This window comes from Atractosteus spatula, chromosome 27, assembly GCF_055471065.1.
Source record: "Atractosteus spatula isolate fAtrSpa1 chromosome 27, fAtrSpa1.hap1, whole genome shotgun sequence".
In the NCBI taxonomy this organism is placed as follows: Eukaryota; Metazoa; Chordata; class Actinopteri; order Semionotiformes; family Lepisosteidae; genus Atractosteus; species Atractosteus spatula.
The window spans coordinates 1,650,134-1,669,392 of record NC_142732.1 but is presented as its reverse complement, the minus strand read 5'-3'; the positions used below and the strand labels follow the sequence as shown (position 1 = coordinate 1,669,392).

At 42.7% G+C, this 19,259-nt stretch overlaps 1 protein-coding gene across 2 annotated transcripts; it reads left to right on the top strand.

Annotated features, from left to right (window-relative positions):
- The first annotated feature begins 1,920 nt into the window (after nt 1–1,920).
- On the top strand, nt 1,921–18,382 carry lig3 (ligase III, DNA, ATP-dependent). Of its 2 annotated transcripts, none has more exons than XM_088906944.1 (21): nt 1,921–2,041; nt 2,815–3,384; nt 4,523–4,621; nt 5,048–5,236; nt 6,044–6,195; nt 7,150–7,316; nt 7,923–8,000; nt 9,216–9,384; nt 9,759–9,914; nt 10,313–10,444; nt 11,129–11,208; nt 11,680–11,767; nt 12,467–12,544; nt 13,070–13,193; nt 13,724–13,866; nt 14,579–14,653; nt 15,036–15,182; nt 15,375–15,534; nt 16,102–16,208; nt 16,592–16,675; nt 17,039–18,382. In XM_088906944.1, the coding sequence occupies exons 2-21, from the start codon at nt 2,844–2,846 to the stop codon at nt 17,270–17,272; spliced, it is 3,003 nt and encodes a 1,000-aa protein (XP_088763070.1). In that variant the 5' UTR covers nt 1,921–2,041; nt 2,815–2,843; the 3' UTR covers nt 17,273–18,382. The 2 variants fall into 2 exon arrangements, with proteins under 2 accessions (XP_088763070.1, XP_088763069.1); XM_088906943.1 differs by having other exon boundaries at nt 16,589–16,675.
- Nucleotides 18,383–19,259: the final 877 nt, after the last annotated feature.

Below are 19,259 nucleotides of genomic sequence, written 5' to 3'. Positions count from 1 at the left end.
AAAAAATGTGTTCCTCTGAGATGCATCCTGTTACAGTGGTTGTGATATCTGTTTGCCACTCACATCTTGAAAGTTCACATCTCAGAAAAACGTTTGCAGTTCTCTGCAAATGGATTAATTGCTCTTTCACCAGGACTGTGCCAGAGCATAAACAAAGCATGTGCCACAACTGCGTACCCCTTGTGTTAATGTGTTTTATTTTAATTATTTTATTGTCCACTTTCTATTATCTTTACCTCCTATCTGTAACAATAGCAAAATTATGACATTTTTTTCAGTTTCTGCACATAAATATATCATTTAAAAGGTTCCTTCCCACATAATCAGAAAGCCACTTATTCCTGGTAATGCCCAGAGTCTTTTCTGCAAGTATAGGGCACTTGCCTGGAGACACTCATTCATACACAGATAAATCAAAGACATAAATGAACCTCTAGGAGGTGGGAGGAAACCAGGGAGTTCAGAAAAAAACCTTTTTGAAAACGTCTCCCTCTAAACCAAAACTCAATTGCTTGTCTATGTGAAGTGAGACAGGCTATCAGTGACCTGATTGATCTTCTAGTTTCATCTGACCTGACATAGAGATACAGTAGATAGGATGAAGAAAGGAGTTATCTTGATGGCAGGCTATTGCGTATCTCCAAAAAATAATAAATTCAATTAGACTAGCATTTGAATTGTTAAATCCCCATATATCAACTGATGCAAATGCTATCATCTGTAAATTGAGCCCTTTGTCATTAAATTTCCTGAGCGACTGGTATTAAACTACTGTTGAAGAAGAATTGTGGCAGGTGGCAGCAAAACTCCTTGCTGAACACAAGAGGGCGTACAATACACTAGAAAAGGCCTTGTTGTTCCAAACTCAAATAAGACCTAATAACTTGCTTATGTTCAGTCCCCCCACAAGCAATTTCCAGAAAACAAACTGAAGCTTTAGGTGTTGTTACCTGTAACCCTGGATTTTTTTTCTCTCTGTGTAGCATATGAATACATAGCATGGCCTGGTATGTTACGTACAGTAACATTCTCTGCTTCTTGAGATGAGGAATGACAGGTAACGAACCTGGCTTAGCTTTTCTACAAGAACTTTGGTGATAAAACCTTACTTTTTGATATTTCCCTCATCGCAATGTAACAGAAGCAGATGTACTGTTGCCAAATGAAAGCACTGACATTTAATACTGTTAGGAAACAATAAAAGATTGTATATCTGATCTGTAACTTAAGAGTCGATGGTGCAGGAAAAAAAAGCCCCATAACAGAAGTCTTCCTGGGGCAAAATAAATCGAGGGCTTCTGTATAAAGGAGTGGGGAAGGTAATGCCCTCAGTCAGGATTTCAGCAGTTCATTCAACACTCGTACTGGAATGTTGTGTGTTGGGGCAGCGTGGTGCTGCAGTGGCCAGCATTGCTGGAGTCTTGTGACAAAACAGATCTCCAGTGAAAGAGCGATGCTTCCATCTAGAGGACAAGGCGAATAATGAAACCTCACCGCCGACCAAACCTGAAAAAAGGCTTTCATAAAAAAACAAGTCTCAGACCTTTACACAGATATCTGGGAGGATCTGGAGTAAACCGCTCAAACACATTGCGGCTAGCTTCTTTCAAAAAAAGCCTGAATTATTTTTTGATTAATGACCTACCCGTAATCACATGAGCTAGCCTAGATAAATAGCCCCATTTCGATTATAAACCTTCTTATGTTATATTCGCTGCATGCTGTAACTATGGCAGTCATAATTACAGCAGCTTTGCGACAGTGTAGTAATAATTAAAAAAAAACAAGATTTATAGTTCATTGTTAAATTGCTTTACAGTTATTTTTAAAGATATACCCCGGCACGGCTAACACCTGAATTTCTGTCGGCATAAAACTTTTAACTGTCGCACATGCGCACTGTGGGGTATGAGAGGAAACAAAAGGGGAACGTGGCTGGTGTTTAAAGGGGAAACCTCACATTGAAAATAACACACTACAGTGGAGAAAATGATAAGTACAAAAATAGCACAAACACATCTGTAACAAACGAATAACACCGGTAAGCATGGTCTTAAGCATTTTTATTGTAAAGTGCATTTTACATAAGGTTCCTGATTTTTTCCGTGGGGATGGGAAATTAAAATGTCTGGTTTAGCTGTGGTCGAGTACAGCACAGTGGATTCTAAAAGCGAAAGACATTTTACTCGGAACTTGTGCGTTACAGCAAACGGCAAACTCGAAGTGGTGGGAAATTAAGGCCATCTATAATCTATCTGCTCTTTAATTAAGCCATTTTTGTGTTTTCACACAAGACTAAAATCGGTCAAGTTGAAGAAAGTGTGCTTTGCACTACGAATTTTATTTTTTAATTTAAAAGCCGAATCGAGTGGACAAAAATGTTGATGACATAAACTATTTCAGCTTGAAACCCCGTAAAGTGTACATGATTATTAGCCATGAAGGGTGATAATCTTAGAATACCTTCATTTGCCTGGTACAGTATAATATCATAATTTAAAACTATCCAGCATGGTGCAACATTGTAGTCATAATGTAGAATAGCATCTGCATTTAAGGGGACTTTGCCGAGTTTTTTTTATCAACTGCACCCAATTCATAACTTTGGTCAAAAAGCCCTAAACTCATGAAGGAAAAGCGTTGTTTTCTGGGCACTTTTCTTGATAAGGACAGAAAAAACTAGTAATCAAAACCACTATGGCGCGACCTGGAAATAGCTCCAGGAGAAGTTCTCCATTGCTCACTTTTCTGTGAAAGGCGTTTATTTACTAATCTTCGGTGTCTGCTGATTCTCCATGCTCTCTTCCCCCCCAGGTGTTAAAGTGATGAGCTAGGTATGCTTCATGCTTAAACGTTGCACCCACCAAACAAGCAGAGCACTTTTCAGCACACTGCTGCTCAAACTGTTCCAGAATCAGGCTTCTGCCGGCGAATCCGTTCACTTCTTCAGCTTCCACCGGAGTGCCAAGTGTGCGGCCTACAGCTCCCGGTCCCAGGCCTTTCTCTGCAAGCCTTGGCACGCCTGTGCCCGGACCCCAGCGTCGCGAGCTTTCCACCTGTCCTGGTCCCCCTCCGGCGGCGGCGGCGAGCGCGAGGCCATGCCCGAGCAACGGTACTGCGTGGAGTACGCCAAGCGTGGCACGGCCGGCTGCAAGAAATGCAAGGAGAAGATCGTCAAGGGGCTGGTGCGGATCGGCAAGATCGTGCCCAACCCCTTCAGCGAGTCCGCGGGCGACATGAAGGAGTGGTACCACGTGAAGTGCATGTTCGAGAAGCTGGAGCGAGCCCGGATCACCACCCGGAGGATTGAGGACATAACGGACCTGGAGGGCTGGGAGGAGGTGCAGGATGAGGATAAGGAGCTCATCAACAAGCACATTGCAGGTGTGTGTGTGGGGGGGTGCTTCTGTTTCAGTTAGTCAGTGTCAGAATGGGAGTTCTGAATCCATTACACTGGCTCCCCAGTCCTGCTGGTCCTGATTTTGGACGGCCGGTGGGTCTTCGGGTTGCCCAAGTCTCTTCAGAGCCGTGATTCCCAATGCTGGCCCTGGAGAAACACTATCTCGTCTGTTTTCCTTCTTGTAGTTGAGTTATTAAGAACTGGCTAATTGATTTCAGTTTTCTAATGGGGCGTGTTAGAAAAATTTCCTCTCAGCTCTTAGAAGGACCAATGGGATTTGCAATTGGTATTGGCCTGGAATGTAACCAATTGGACTTCTGCAAAAGCTTAATATGGGTGTGTCTGCTACCGTGCCACTCCCACCTGTGGGTGTGTCTGCTACAGTGCCACTCCCACCTGTGGGTGTGTCTGCTACAGTGCCACTCCTACCTAAGTCTGTTCATTGCCAGGTGATGAATTTGTAAGAGCTGTTTACTCTAAAATAAAGGAAAGGTTATGTGTGTAAGTTCTATATGATGATACAGTACCCTTGACACTCAGGACTGACCTAAACAAGTAAAAACAAGCAAGAATAAGTCAGCATTTAACATTTGAGATTTAGAGCTCAGCTGGACTGACATGTAGGAACATATAGTGTTCCTCCAGGACCAAGACTGGGAACCACAGCCTTAGAGCAGCAGCTGTAGAGCCAGGAGAAGATGCTAAACTGGTCTAATAAAGACAAGAATGTTCTGATTTAGGTTATTATGAGCCCAGCTGTAGTGAAAACCTATAGACACACCAACCCTTCAGGACCAAGATTGGGAACCACTGAGCTTTTGTATGACTGAAAAAGAAAATAAGTTGGGAGCCATTAATTCTTGAGATGGATAATGCTTAAGAAGACAGCAAGCAAAACACTTATTCATGAATCATTCTCACAAATTGTACCATGAGAATGTTTATTAAAATTAATCTTGAAACATATCTTTCTGTTATTTATTGTCCACTTATTCTTTAGGAATTTTGGAGTGGGATTTATTGTAACTCCAATGTTGCTATGCGTAATTAAAAATGTATTTCTTAAAGGGGCAGGGTACAAACTAACAGGACACTGTTTTTTGTGCGTGGTTGCTTGGCTAGATCTGGCTGCGAAGACTAACCACAGCCCTAAGAAGAAGGTTCAGACTGGCCTGGCTGACCTGTCCCCTGTGACCCCACGCAAGTTCTCTGGATTCACTGGTAAGAGGGTGCTGCCGCTCTCTCAGCCTTCTTCATTGTCGCAGTTTGCTCTTTCCTGTCCTGTACTGTAGCAGATTGAAAGCCACAAGCGGCAGGAAGAAATTGTCAAAGTTTCTCCAGTCTGCCTAAATCAACCTTTTTCAGAGCACAGTTTTAATCAGTTGACGTGTAAGCTGAAGTAAAGAGAACAGCAAAATGATCCACTAAAAGATCACGTGTCATCGCGGGAGTATTTCTAGTTAATAAAAAAGGGGATGACTGCAATGGACTGGCGTCCTGTGCAGGGTGTATCCTGTCTTGCGTCTGTTGCTTTCTGGGATTGGCTCCAGCTCTCCCATGGCCTTGTATTGGATAAGACGGTTAGAAACTGGATGACTGGTCATTTCCTTTGCACCCATGGGTAACCCTGTTGATTCTGACTGACAGCCGCCAAGCCTGGCACCTCCAGCTCTCCTGGGGGCTCCAGCAGCCTGTCGGCCCAGCTGTCTGACCCCAGCCACAAGGACTGCCTGTTGAGGGAGTTCCGCAAGCTGTGCGCCATGGTGGCGGAGAAGGCCAGTTACAACGTCAAGACGCAGATAATCCAGGACTTCCTGAAGAAGGGCTCCAGTGGGGGTGAGTGCCCACCCGTGAACAAAGGGTCAGTTAATACAGGCTAATGTCGCATTCGGCAGCTCGCCTTGTCATGCCTTTGTCTTCCGCATGAAGGAGAACTCATTTAAAATAATTCAGGTGGGGAGCTGCGTCGGCATGTGTAGGCTGTAAAGGAACAAGTTATAGGTTTTATTCCATGCTGAAAAGAGAAGAAAGAAAACACAACGTTTTGGCTGTGGAGCCCTCTTCAGGTGTCATACCTGAAGAACCCACCTGAAGAAGGCTCCACGGCCGAAGTGTTGCGTTTTCTTTCTTCTCTTTTCAGCATGGAATCAACCTATTACTTCATTTAAAATAATTCAGCTTGTGACCATTTGAAAATCATCGCCAGACGTAAAAGATTTTACAGTTTTCTATTGCTTGCTGGCTGTATGCACAACACGTAACACTCTGAAGCTCAAAGTGATAAAAATCACACAAAGTTTGATTTTAACCATTGTGCATTGACGCTTAGAAATCGAGGGTTTTACTTTATCTTATTAAAACAGCAATTTGCTGTTTCAGAACACCATTGATGCTTTGAGTCGGGGAAAAAAAGGTCTGTGGTTTTATTGAGTTGTTCAGTGTTTATGCAGTTTTTAAGTGTAGAATACAGAATTTTCATCCTTAATTTATGCGGAACAGTGAACAGACCCCTTCCGTTTTTGAATCCAGGTGACGGCAGGCCTGGGCACAGGTGTTCATACTCCGAGACCCCACCCCTGGAAAAGGCCGCTGCCCCAGTATTAACCCCTTGTGTCTGTGTTCCCGCCGCCCGGCTCATTGCAGACGGTTTCCGCGGGGACCTGTACCTGACTGTGAAGCTGCTGCTCCCGGGGGTGATCAAGAGCGTGTACAACCTGAACGACAAGCAGATCGTCAAGCTGTTCAGCCGCATCTTCAACAGCAGCCAGGACGACATGGTGCGGGACCTTGAGCAGGTCAGGCCCTCCTCCTCCTCCTCCTCGTGTCTCCGCCACTCCGCCTGCCCGCTGATCTCGGCAGCAAGCGCTGGATTGGGAGGCACTGGCGAAAATATTTGTGCTCTGTGTAGAGCAATTGTTTTCGAAACAAGGTACGGGGCTTGCTGATCTTCCACAGAACTAGATCCTGGGTAAATGGAGTAGAAGGGGGAAAGATTTATTCTGCTGTAGAAAAGATTTTCAGTGAGTTTTGCAAATGCTTCACCTAATTCAGCACAGACCTTTTGTATTGCAGTACAGTTTTTTGATATGTATTAGCGTTATATACTATTTTTCGCTTCTAACATGAGATACAAACTGAGAAAAAAGTCATTTGTGCTGTACAGTACTTCTGCTCCGGCCTTTCTTAGTATGCGCTTGAAATGCAGTCTTAATTTGTTACATTTTGGTGTATTAATTTCTATGTCAGATGAAGCATTCATGTTATTTCAGTGTTAACACATTTTAAATAAACAAAATATGTAGAGGAACACGGAAGGATGATTAGTTTCTAACAGGATTATGCTTTGAAGTATGTAGCCACCATTTTCAAACTTAATCTGTATTTTCCCAACATGCATTATAATACTTCTCAAACCTGTTAGTGGTAACTTATTTTGCTAGTAATTATACCTGTATACACTTGATGTACGAGTAAATAATGATGAAATTGCAGTTTGCTTGTCCCTTGCTTCAATTTAAACCCCCTGAGGTGTGGAAGGACATAATAGAAATAAAAATAATAAAAGCGGATTTCAAATCCAAACACCTGCGTGAGAGGTTGAACAGTGCTTCAAGGTCTAGTGATGTTTGTGGCTTGTCTTTAAGCCTTTCCTGCTCACCTTTTATCCCAAATCATAATGTAACATCCCTGACATCTCTGTTGCAATTGTGAAAAATGTAATATTGTTTTTTTCTCTTCTTGGCGAACAGGGTGATGTCTCGGAGACAGTGCGGATATTTTTTGAGGCAAGCAAATCTTTCCCCCCAGCGGCCAAGAGTTTGCTGACGATCCAGGAGGTGGATGGCTTCCTGACCCGCATGTCGTGGCTGACCAGAGAGGACGAGCAGCAGAAAGCGCTGGAGGAGATCTCAAAAAAGTAAGATGCTGTCATGAAGTTAGCTGGTCTCTACAGTTGTCTGCAGCATTGTTATCGTGTATTCCAATCTCATAAAACCTTAGGATCTCTTATAAGGTTGTATTTGGCAGCACTGGGATGGGAGAACTTTTAAAGGTTGCTGCTGTAATGGCATTGGAGGCAAGGCGCCGTGCTTTAGAAGAGGTAATAAACTCAGGCAGTGGTTAGGACTTCAAGTGTATGCAGCAGTGTGGAGCAGTGATCAAGTTTGTGGGTTCACATCCCAGGTGAGACTGCTGTTGTGCTTATAAAATATCCTGCTGTATACGAGGGTGCAAATGTAATTCTCTTTGGATAAAAGTGCCAGCCAAACAAATATAATAAATTATGTGAGGATCAGGTCAGTACTGGGATGGGTGGGGGAAAGAGAAGGAATTAGGAATGGGAAGGAAAACCAGACTTCTTCTGTTAGTGGTGTATGGTATTAAAACATGCTCTGACGTGGTTTTTTTGCTGCCGTGAAATGACTGAATTCATTTTTATAGTGTCTCCTATCCAGATTGTGATAAAACCCAACTGTGGTTTATAGGAGGGAGCTGTGTAATAACGTTCTTGTTTTTGTTCTAGGTCTACAGCTAACGACCTGAAGTGTATCATTAGGCTCATCAAGCACGACTTGAAAATGAATGCCGGTGCCAAACATGTGTAAGTGTTTTTGAAAAAACACGTGACGTGTCAAAACAAAATTTAAACTTGCATTTAACTTTAAAGTTCTTCACAAATAACTTTGTTGTTCCACAGTTTGCTCTGTTTGTATATTTATTTTCTACCTAAGAAACAACAGGAGAGAATTTGTGTAATTTTTGGAAAAAAATTACACATGGTGGGAAAGATCTCACATATTTCTTCATTTTCCATTAGGAGTGATTAAAGGAATCTTCAGTCGTTAGAGTGAAGTCATTGTAGTATGTCAGTTTAATGCATTAGACCGCTTGAAATATCCTTTATGGCTTCTAAAGATTTAAGTAAGAATATGCAAACATTCTCCAAGTTACTTACAAGGACTTAATACAATATGATATTTGCTGCATAGCAGTGCTATTAACTTAGCAAATACAATAAAAGAAATTTAATGAAGCAGAACACATTTTAAAGATCTTTATATTTACACAAAGTTGCTGTAAATGCTGTTCAGTAAGTGCCATGCAAAACCAGCTGTGAAGGAAGATGACAACCGCAATTAGTTTTTCTCGTTTGCACATACCATTTTAGTAAAAAGATTATAAATAGAACAAATGTCAGATAGAATGAGCTTTGTGACTTAAAAACCTGTAGCGGCAGTCAACTGGCAGAACCCAGTGTAAACTGAAAAGGCTAAATGACTAAGTAAATGCGCAACAGTTTTTAATTATTTGTTGGGGGGTTTCTTAACATTTTTCAAAAACGTGCAAGAGATAACTAGGGTCAAGTCATTCAGACTGAGTACAAGGCATTCAGAAAAGGTTTTTTTTCTCCTTAAGTAAGTCTGCATGTTTTTTTTTTTAATATTTTGAAAGCTTTCAACTCAAGTATGGACATGAATATTGCAATATTACAATGTAGTTAGAGCCCTTGAAGGGTGTTTAGAATATCCATCCACCCATCCTGGCTTTTTTCAGAAGCCAGTTAACCTGCCAGTATGTTTTTGGACTGTGAGAGGAAACCCACTCAAACACAGGGAGAACATGCAAACTCCATACAGATAGCAACCTCTGGTCCAGATCTGAACAGCATTGCAAGGCAACAATGCTAACCACCCTGTGCCACCCTGCTTCCCCCTTCTGAGAATATGATCCGGACCTAACTGTAACTGTAAAGACATAAGTCTTTGTGTTTTTATGTGTCTTGCGTATAAGGAGCGTGTTTCTTGTCCCTGTACAGCCTGGATGCTGTGGATCCCAATGCCTACGATGCCTTCAAGGCCTCGCGGAACCTCGCCGATGTCATCGAGAGGGTGCTCCGCAACCAGCAGGACTCGGCCAATGGCTCCGGCCCCAGGAAGACCCTGAGCGTAGAAGCCTCCCTCATGACCCCTGTGCAGCCCATGCTGGTGAGTAGCCCACACCAGACAGCCTGCAGCGACTGAGGCGCTTTGACAATGTGCTGCATGTATTCCAAAATCGGGTTCCCCGAGCTGCCTACAGTATAACCTTGGTGTTCGCAAGGATCCGGTATCTTGAAGTCTCCACTAACGGTGAATTTGCTAGCACAGGACTTAATACGCCGTGACTGTGAAACAAGCATTTACAAGATTAAAAATGCAGCTCGTGTAGATCGGCTTTAAGACTGGCTGAACTGGGGCTCTCCGGGTTTAAGGCGGTAAACACCTAGTGTGAGGAGCAGCAGGACCAGCCAGTTCAGCGTTGCATCGAAAGGGGGGGGGGAATAGCTTGTTTTGAAAATGGTGTGCTGTGACGCTCGCAGGCAGAGGCATGCAAGTCCGTCGAGTACGCCATGAAGAAGTGTCCCAATGGGATGTACTCCGAGATCAAGTACGACGGGGAAAGGGTGCAGGTCCACAAGAACGGAGACCACTTCAGCTACTTCAGTCGCAGCCTCAAGCCTGTGCTGCCACACAAGGTGAGGGGCCGCACAGAGAGAGCGACCTTCCTGAGGAATCACTGCTGAGATCAGTGCTGAATGGCACCTCAGACCAACTTCTACCGTTCTTTAAGTTTCCAGATTTCCATACTGTATCCAACTAAACCATGTTTACTATTCCATGAGTTTATTTAACTAAATCTAGTTCTTGTTTGGAAATATTTACTGTCCAAGGTTTTATTTTTGACCAGTCTTATTTATTCCAAATACTGGATCTAACTGTAAAGACACAATTCTTGGTTTTTTATCTGTCTTGTATATAAAGAGCTAGTTTTAAAGTTAATTTTCTTGCACGTTGCATTTTTAAGAAACGTCTAAATTACGTTTAGACATGGGCTAACCACTAACCACTCCATCTCTGATGCCTCTTTGTTTAGGTGGCCCATTTCAAAGAGTATATTCCCCAGGCTTTTCCTGGAGGCCACAGCATGATTCTGGATGCAGAGGTATTGCTGATTGATACCAAAACCAGCAAACCCCTGCCCTTCGGGACCCTGGGGGTACACAAGGTGGGGATCCCTATCTTACACCATGTACTGGTATGGTTTCAGCTTGCACCTGAGTGAAGCATCGCTGTCAGCAATTAGTCAGGTCTACTGAAGACAGACGTCACTCCTCCATTTAACTAATAATAACCATCTGAAATCCCGTCACATCCAGGTCAAATGGTTTATACCTTGTGTTTTTTTTATCTTGACTGAAGATTAAGAAAGTGGGAAGTGAAAGTGAAAACCTGATCATTTTCAGCAGCTCTCCTAATTGACCACAGCAAACTAGGAGAGACAATTTAGAGAGCCCAGATGTAGAACTGAAAATAGTCCAGTTGTCTTAATGAAGAAATCACAGGCACCTCTATGAAATGAGAGAATAATGGATTGGGAAATAGAAAGAAGTAGTTTCCTAGATCAGCACGTTTTCTGAAATATACAAAGTTGATTCCTTTTAAACTTGTTAGATTTAAATATTCTACAATTCTGGTACAGTATGTCCTGGAGAAAATGACCGGTTCTCTTTGATTTTAGCAGCACCTGCTGCTAAAATGCCGAAACAAGAGGGCTTAGCTCACCCGATCTGTTTCTGACCTCATTTGGTGTCACGGAAAGTGTTCAGCATAGACTCTAAATCTTCACACTCGTGTCACTTGTATGAATTACATGGTTTTTCTTCTAAGGGCTCCAATGTTTTCATTTCAGAAAGCGGCCTTCCAAGATGCCAAGGTCTGCTTGTTTGTGTTTGACTGTATTTACTTCAATGGAGTGAGTCTCATGGAGAGGTATTTTTTTTTTATCATCTCAAAAATGTTTTCTAGAAAGTAGAATCCAATCTAAGTGAACTAGAAATTCAGAACACATATTTTTTAAATTAAGAATACAAATTAGAACAAAAGTTGCTCAAATTCCTCTTTAGTTAGAAACATTGAGATGTGTAAAGCAAGGCTGACCTCTTCTGTACTGAGATGCCACTCTTTCACACCAGTGCCCCAGTGTGGTAACCAGGACCTGCTGCAGAAGCTATCATCCTTTGAATAACACACTAAACCAAGGTCCTGACTACATGGTCATGAAATAGTTCATGGCCCACTGCAAGAGTAGTGGTGCTAACCCTGGTGTCCTGGCTAAATTCTCTTCTGGGTTTCTCCTGTCTGTCCTTTTCAAAGTTCCCCTTTCCTTCAGTGAAGAATATTCTGTCTTCCACATGATCTTCTCTATTTTGCTGGTGCAAAATTGCTCTTACTGTTTTCCAGGCCACTGTGTGAGCGAAAGAAATTCCTCCAAGATAATATGGTTGAGGTCCCCAACAGGATCCTCCTCTCCGAAATGAAGCACGTCACTGTAAGTGAATACGTCTTTAAAAAAATCAGAGGTATCCCCAGAGGTGGGGGATATTGAAGCAAATAGCTCCTTTGGAAAAGCCCACAACCAGAGTGTAGGAGTTGGACAACCTGCTGTTGTAAAGGGACCTGCTGTGTGGTTGCAGCAAAGTTTTTAATTTCCTGGCTGGCACAAGAGCTTGAGCTTTCAGTGCAAAAAAATTAACAGCTCATTAAGAAGGCTGCTCAGCCCTGTGATAACATTAATGTTCCTCTGTCAGTGCGGGAGTGCAGTAAAGTGTTAGAGAAAAAGAGAAATTGGTGATCCTGAAAAATTGGATAAGGGATCACACTAAGTAATTCCTTGTTGGTACACAGGGTACATTACATATTGTAGGTGCACAATTTTTGGAGCACTAAATGAGAACAACCTCTGCAGTTAATACTGAAAATGCCTGCGTACACTGGACAAAACTATATGTCTACCTTTAATGATACACTAACAAATCCTGATTTTTTGGCTTGCTGTGGAGTTTTAGCTTAGTCATAGGTGTGTGCACACCCTTAGAAAATGCTCTGAACATTTACAGACATTGTCATAAACATAATTCTTGGACAAAGCAGAATGTGTCATATGTTGCCTCCCTTTGGTAAAATGCAGTAAAAAATGTTGTTCTTTGCCATTCTTTTTGTGCTTACTGGTGGTATTCTTTGTTTGCAGAAAGCAGCTGACCTGGCAGATATGATCACCCGCGTGATCAGAGAGGGGTTGGAGGGCCTGGTGCTGAAAGATGTGAAGGTCAGTCTTTTTTAAAAGGTGCTGAACTGCTGTAGAGTAAAAGTCTCTCCAAGCATCTTACATATGAATAATATACAGTGTTGCAAAGACAGAATGACTTCAGTAACAAGACATTGCTGTCTCCAGGATTAAATTTGCCTTTTCTTTTGAAAACACTTAAGACCTCATCTTCTAGGACATCTTGTCCTAGAGGAGGTCCGATTATAAATGGCTAAAAGCTGATGTGTGAAAGATAATGCTGAGCACCATGTGTGGAAGCCTGTGGTTACCTGTGATGGTTGTGTTCATTATGAAACAGAAGATTTTCTGCTTTTGGTTACACAGTGTAACTGTTTACATCCACATTTAAAGGAACTTTTAAAAATACACCCCAAAATTTATTATGTAGAAACAATTCCTTTTAATACTTAAACTTGTGCAATAATGTTTAATGCTGTGCAAAAGTGTAAGTATTTAATGTTGACATTTCAGGAAACATTATGTAGGTGCCTGCGTTGAAAGTGTTTGTTTCTCTGTGTCACTCAGAGCCACTATGAGCCAGGAAAGCGCCACTGGCTGAAGGTGAAGAAGGATTATCTGAACGAAGGGGCCATGGCCGACACTGCAGACCTGGTGGTTTTGGGGGCGTACTACGGGAAAGGGTCAAATGGTCAGTATGCATGAAATCACTATCTCCTTGAGGGGTTACATGGTGGTGTGGTGGTTTGCACTGTTTCGCCATTTTCCCTGGGTGCTCCAGTTCCCTCCCACACTGCAGCACATGCAGGCTGGATCTCCTAAGTGCTCCCATGTGTTTGTCCGTGAAGAGCTGTGGTTCTGTCCATGTTGGATTCCTCCATTATACCCTATGCTTCCAGGATAGGCTCCAACTTGTCTCAGCCCTTATGACGGATGTATTGCAGGAAAACTCCCCTTGAAATAACCTTTTTCGCCATGAACTTATTATTTCCTAATCAAACAATAAAGTGCTTGTATTATTGTGATGTACTCTTCAGTTCTAATAGAATATATTTATGTATTTCATTGAGTTGAATGTTTAAGTTTAAGAATGACGTATTCCTGATGTTATTTACTAGTTTGAATTGCTTGTTCTAGCCTTCATCCTCAAACGGGGTCTTGGTCAGGATTGTGTATGCGTGTGTACTGTTACTGCACCTGGGCTTGTCTTTGCATTTGCAGGTGGGATGATGTCTAGTTTCCTCATGGGCTGCTATGACCCGGAATCGAAGCAGTGGTGCACTGTGACTAAGTGTTCTGGCGGGTACGACGATGCCACACTGGCGAGGCTGCAGAATGAGCTGGATGTGGTCAAAATCAGCAAGGTACACGCACAAAGGCGCACAACACCTGAGCAGAACGGAGGCCTGGGGCCTGAGGCTTATTCTCATACTGTAGCACCTCATTCTGTCCGGTGCAGTTCCTGCCAAAACAGAATCAGGCAGCATGCATACAGAGAAGAATCTGTGGGGGAAATCCAGATCCCTTTAATGCACCTGTCTTTATTTTCCAAAACACAATTGATTGCAGTTTCTGAAGTGGGCGTTGCAAGTTTCTGCTTTAAACCTTTGTTCAGGAGGAATTTGGTCTGCTTGATTGTTACTTGTTTGCAACCCCACTCCCTCAGGCGTGCTGTGGCCTTTCTTTGGAGTGAATCAGAGATTGTTATTTCAGCTGTTTTTGGAGTTGGCAAAACAATGAGTTTGTCTGAAAAATGTGTTTATTAGATGTGAGCAGTATCCAATTACTGTGAGACATAACAAAGGCTGAACAACCAAGTAGGCTTTTTAAACTGATTTTTTTATAGTAGAGATTCAAATCAGTTATATAATATGATTAGGTTCACAAAAGTCAGATGTGTAACGTTGAAATAACGTTGTTTATCTTTACTTAAAAAATGAAAATGAGAAATTCTTATTATGTGCTGAGACTAAAACAAAAATGTATAAAGTTAGCGCATTGTGTTTTTCTGTTCATGTGCTGCCTGTATGTTATCGGTTTATTAAAAAATGTGAAGAATTTCTTTTCTGCTTACAGGATCCAAGCAAAATCCCCAGCTGGCTGAAAATCAACAAGATCTACCACCCTGATTTTATTGCCCGAGATCCAGAAGTGAGTTTCTAGTGTCGTGTGAAAACTATTAAATAAATAATACAAACAGAAGTCCAGGCTGAACGATCGATTTTCCAGCTTAACCTGACAAATTTGGTTTTGTGAATGTCCTAGGTTTGTGTACCGCGGTTTTTGGCAAGTTTATAATGACAAAAGTGTTGTCTGCTCTTGCATAGTTATCAGCAGTGATCATGTAAAATCCGTTCTCCAGGAGAGCAGTGTGTACTTGGTGAAATAAAGATTAATGCGTAAATATGATGACTGTGGTCGCTGTGGTGAAAACCGAGTGCCGGTGAGGCACAGGCCTGGCAGCAAGGCTGATCCATTCCGTGTGCGTCCGTGTGCATGCGCGTGTCACTGACCTCACTCCGTGTCCCGGCAGAAAGCGCCTGTGTGGGAGATCACCGGCGCGGAGTTCTCCAAGGCCGAGGCCCACACTGCGGATGGCATCTCCATCCGTTTCCCTCGCTGCACCCGTATCCGTGACGACAAGGACTGGCAGACAGCCACCAACCTGCCCCAGCTGAGGGTACGCTGCCCGTTTCCCTCTGCTTCCTCCAGCTCGCGTCCTGGCTGCTGCATTTGCTCAGCGCCGCATGCAAATCAAGAGAGTAAAGACCTTGAGCGCTTCAGTGCGTTAATCACCTTAATAGTTTTCCACGCAGGTGGAACCTTCATTCTCTGTTGTAACATTTCCTTTCTCGCTTTCCCTGTGCGGAAGGAGCTGTTTCGGATATCGAAGGAGAGGTGCGATTTTGAGTTGACTGCCGGGCTCTCGAAGTTCAGCAGCGATAAGGGCTCCTCAGGGGGAGACAGCGGGAGTAACTCCCCTTCCTCGACTCCGCGCAGGCCGTCCACCCCCAGCAAGCCCAGCACAGCCAGTGAGTGACGAGCTGTCGGCCTTCACCACAGTCACTAGACCACCACTGCCATCAGCAGGGTTCAGGCTTATCTTATAACAAGGCTCTGGATCTTCTGTCTAATGATGTATAGTTATTATACCAAGCAATTCAAATTTAGTGTTAAGATCTTGTACCGTTGACCTGCAGGAAGGTGGCTGTGCATGTGTTATGCTTGTGTTGCATTGTTTAAGAGCAAGTGCTGCTCAGCATTAGTTTGAATGATCTCTTCCTCACTGCAACTTGGAACAAACTGAGCTCCGTTTGGCTTTAATTCATTGCAACATCAAGCTAGTCTGATTCCCTGGGTGTTTTAAAAGCACAATGGGAATTAAGGAAGCCAGCGGGGGGATTTCATACCTCCTTCATCCTGGGTCTGGTGCCAAGTGTTCTCTAAGCCCTGATTTCCCTTTGAAATGATCAGTGTTCATTTTGTGCAGAAGATTTACAATATGTATAAACGCCTGTGAAAAACGCCTATATAATTGTTGTGTATGTCCAGAAACAACAAAAATGGTTGTTTAGCATATCCCCTGGTACTATCTACAGGCAGTAGCAGTGCCTCCAAAGCCTCCTGCCTGCCCAAGACTGAGACGCCTTCTCCAGGAAAGGCTGTGAAGAGGAGACTGCCAGCAGATGAGCATGGTGGGAAAAAAGTAAGTCCTGCCCCCAGTCCGTTTCCACACACCATTACTTTTCATGTGCTGCTTGCAAGCATGACTCCTTGGGGACCTGCTTAGAGGAAGCAGGAGTCAGAACCATTCAGCAGAGGGCTATATTCCCTCACGGGGAAAGTATTGACAGCTGTGAGTGAAACTATTGGAACGTCCGTATCCCCAGTTAGAACAAATATGATCTTTTCTAGAAGAACTCTAAATATTTCCTTAGAGGTTTCTCTGTGAAGAAGTATCTTTGAAATCTGTGATCCTTGCCAAAAACTCAGCATAGGTTTTTTCCTCTGCTTTAGAAGTCACTCCTTTCTGTTTAAAGCTTGTTCCACCATTTTGTCGTTTTGCCACATCAAAATGTTTCCTAGCAGAAAAAGGCCGAAGCTGTGCACAGTAACGGGGAGAGCAAACTGAAAACGGTTTCTTCTCAACCAGCAGAGGCCAAGCAAGACAAGGTTAGTATTTCTCTGACCTTTGTTTTGAAAAGCTTATATCGTTCCTTTTACTGTTAACAGCTGTGCAGTTTGTATGGCTACGGTTGCAGTGTGCTAAATTCACAGCCTCAATAGATATAGCTCCACTTTGCCATGTTAAACACATAACGGCTTGTCAAGTCTTCTGATGCTTCCACATCTAATCCATTCCGTCTCTATTAATAAGGCATGTGCATCCTGCGGTGAAAGGGGAAGCATCAGAAATTCCACAAGGACAAAAGCTGTTTGTTTCTGGGGGTGTGTCATCATTCCACAAAGCATGGCTTTCACATGATGTTGGCAGGTCGAAATGAAATTTTAACGATGACGTGTCTGCTCCGTTAGACGCTGCTGGACATATTCACTGGTGTGAAGCTGTACCTTCCTGAGACCGTCCAGGATTACGGCAAGCTCCGGCGCTACTTCATCGCTTACGACGGAGACCTAGTCCCGAAGTATGATGTCGCAACAGCAACGCACGCCATCGGAGATCTGGAAGAAGAGAGCCAGGCCCAGCGCGTGTCCGCGGAGTGGATCTGGAAGTGCATACGAAAACGTAGGGTTGTCCCTCCGTGCTGAAGTTCCAGGAGCTCGGAGCAGTGGAACACTGACAGCACTGCAGCAGACTTACAGGGGACCGGGGGTACCATGTGTGAACACTATTCCGCAGAGACGTTTGCATGATGAAGGCACAGTAAATCCATTCGTATAGGCATGAGAAATTGTAAAAATAGCATAGTTTAGGTTTGGACAGTTACATTTGCCAGACAAATAGATGAAATGTCTTGCATTCACAAGTAAAGATCGTATGACCGCTTACATATTTCCAGCAGTGTTTATATGAAAATGGTGAATACCGGATGATTATGATTATGATTCTTAGGTGGGGAACATGCTGTGTGGTATGTTGTGATTTGCATACTTATGACTTTTTTAACATTTTAACTACATTTACTCACTAACTGTTTTGCATATCAAAATGCTTATGTCACAGCACTGTATTTAGTACAGTGGCCATTAACTTTGCCTACGTGCATATTAACTTGTCTGTTACTGTTTTCAGTTGAAGCAGAGGTGGTAATGGGCAGCTGTACATATAGCTCACCATATTCCATGAAGTTTCTTGTGTGCCAAAATGAAAAATAAGATAATGACTCTTAAATCATAGCAGAATCAGTTGTCTAGACACATTTTATTGAACAATTGTAATATTTTTAAATAATATTATTTGCTCCTAGGATAAATAATTGAAACCAGCAAAGTAAGGCTATGAAATTTGGTAGGTCTGTCAAATCTCCTGTATATTTGTTTCTGTATCTAATGTTTAACATTTCCTTGTTCTTTCTTTACAGAACCCTATTAGCTCTCATTTATACTTTGGTTACATAGTACAGTATTTTGTTGGTTACCACTACTACTTCACAGAATAAGCTTGGTAAAACTCCAGAATCACAAGACTAGGTATTTTTAATGGAAAAGTTACTGATTCACATAAAGAAAAGAGTTGTTGCTGTATAAACTTATCAGAAAAAATGTGTATGAACATAGAATGTCGGGGTTGAAGAACATAGTACAGATTAGCAACTATGCTTTATGTTTAGATTATTTGGAAAAATGTATTTCTTTTCTTGTCAGGGGGGCGATTTGAAGTTTGGTCAGTGTCTCAAAGTAAAAAAAAAATTGGAAAAATTTGGCCTTTAGGTCTCTGCGTCATGGTTTTGGGTCGTGGTTGAACACTGCTCCCCATCCGACTCTGCAAAGCTTGGGGTGTCACGGAAGAGTGGGTATCCGGTCCTGGCGGGAGCAGGTTCTGGGTTGTGGTTAGAGACTGGGTTACAGTCTCTCCAGAGCAGTGAATGACAGGACCGTAGAAAGAATCCCAGATACAGGGCAGCAAAACACCACAAAACATATTCAGGCGCCTGGGAAACCGCGAGTCACAAGTTTGGTATGGTGAAAACATAGGGCTATCATGATGCTCCTGCCTGTGCCAGGTGGGAGGCATGGCCTTTCAGGAAGTATATACTGTATGCCTCTGCTTACTAACTGTAGTATCCCACACACTTTAAAACTTAAACCAAGACGTCAACTCCACAATTCCACATCCTGAGTAAGATAAAGCACCTGAGTAAGCTAGCACAGTAATCTCCTCACCATTAGACAAACGGATTATATTTAAATATAGATGGGAATGTCAAATTCTGTGGAACTACGATTGATATATATTTATACACACACAACATGATAAGGAGATGCTGGGAACACCATTTTTAAGAAATTCTAATTGCAGCCTCACTTGATGTGGAAGAATTCAGCATTATTACATATGGTCTTTCAGATTTTTATGGATCTTTGTAAGAAACTTTCTCATAGTTTATTACGTCATACTTAAGAAATATAACCAATCATTCAGTGACCTTTGTGGTGTCCTGAAATCCCAGAACATTAGACCAAGGAAAAATAAAAGATGTGACTTCCTTACCACACAAAGTAATGCTGCTTATAAGATGCAAAGAACCACCTTTTCACCCATCTTAATCCTTTAAATCCTCATTGGGTATGTAAT

Coding starts and splice junctions, on each gene's coding strand:
- lig3 (XM_088906943.1), top strand. CDS start 2,844: ATGCTTAAACGTTGCACCCACCAAACAAGCAGAGCACTTTTCAGCACA. Junction 12,545..13,069: donor TGGTGCTGAAAGATGTGAAG/GTCAGTCTTTTT, acceptor TGTGTCACTCAG/AGCCACTATGAGCCAGGAAA. Junction 14,654..15,035: donor TTATTGCCCGAGATCCAGAA/GTGAGTTTCTAG, acceptor GTGTCCCGGCAG/AAAGCGCCTGTGTGGGAGAT.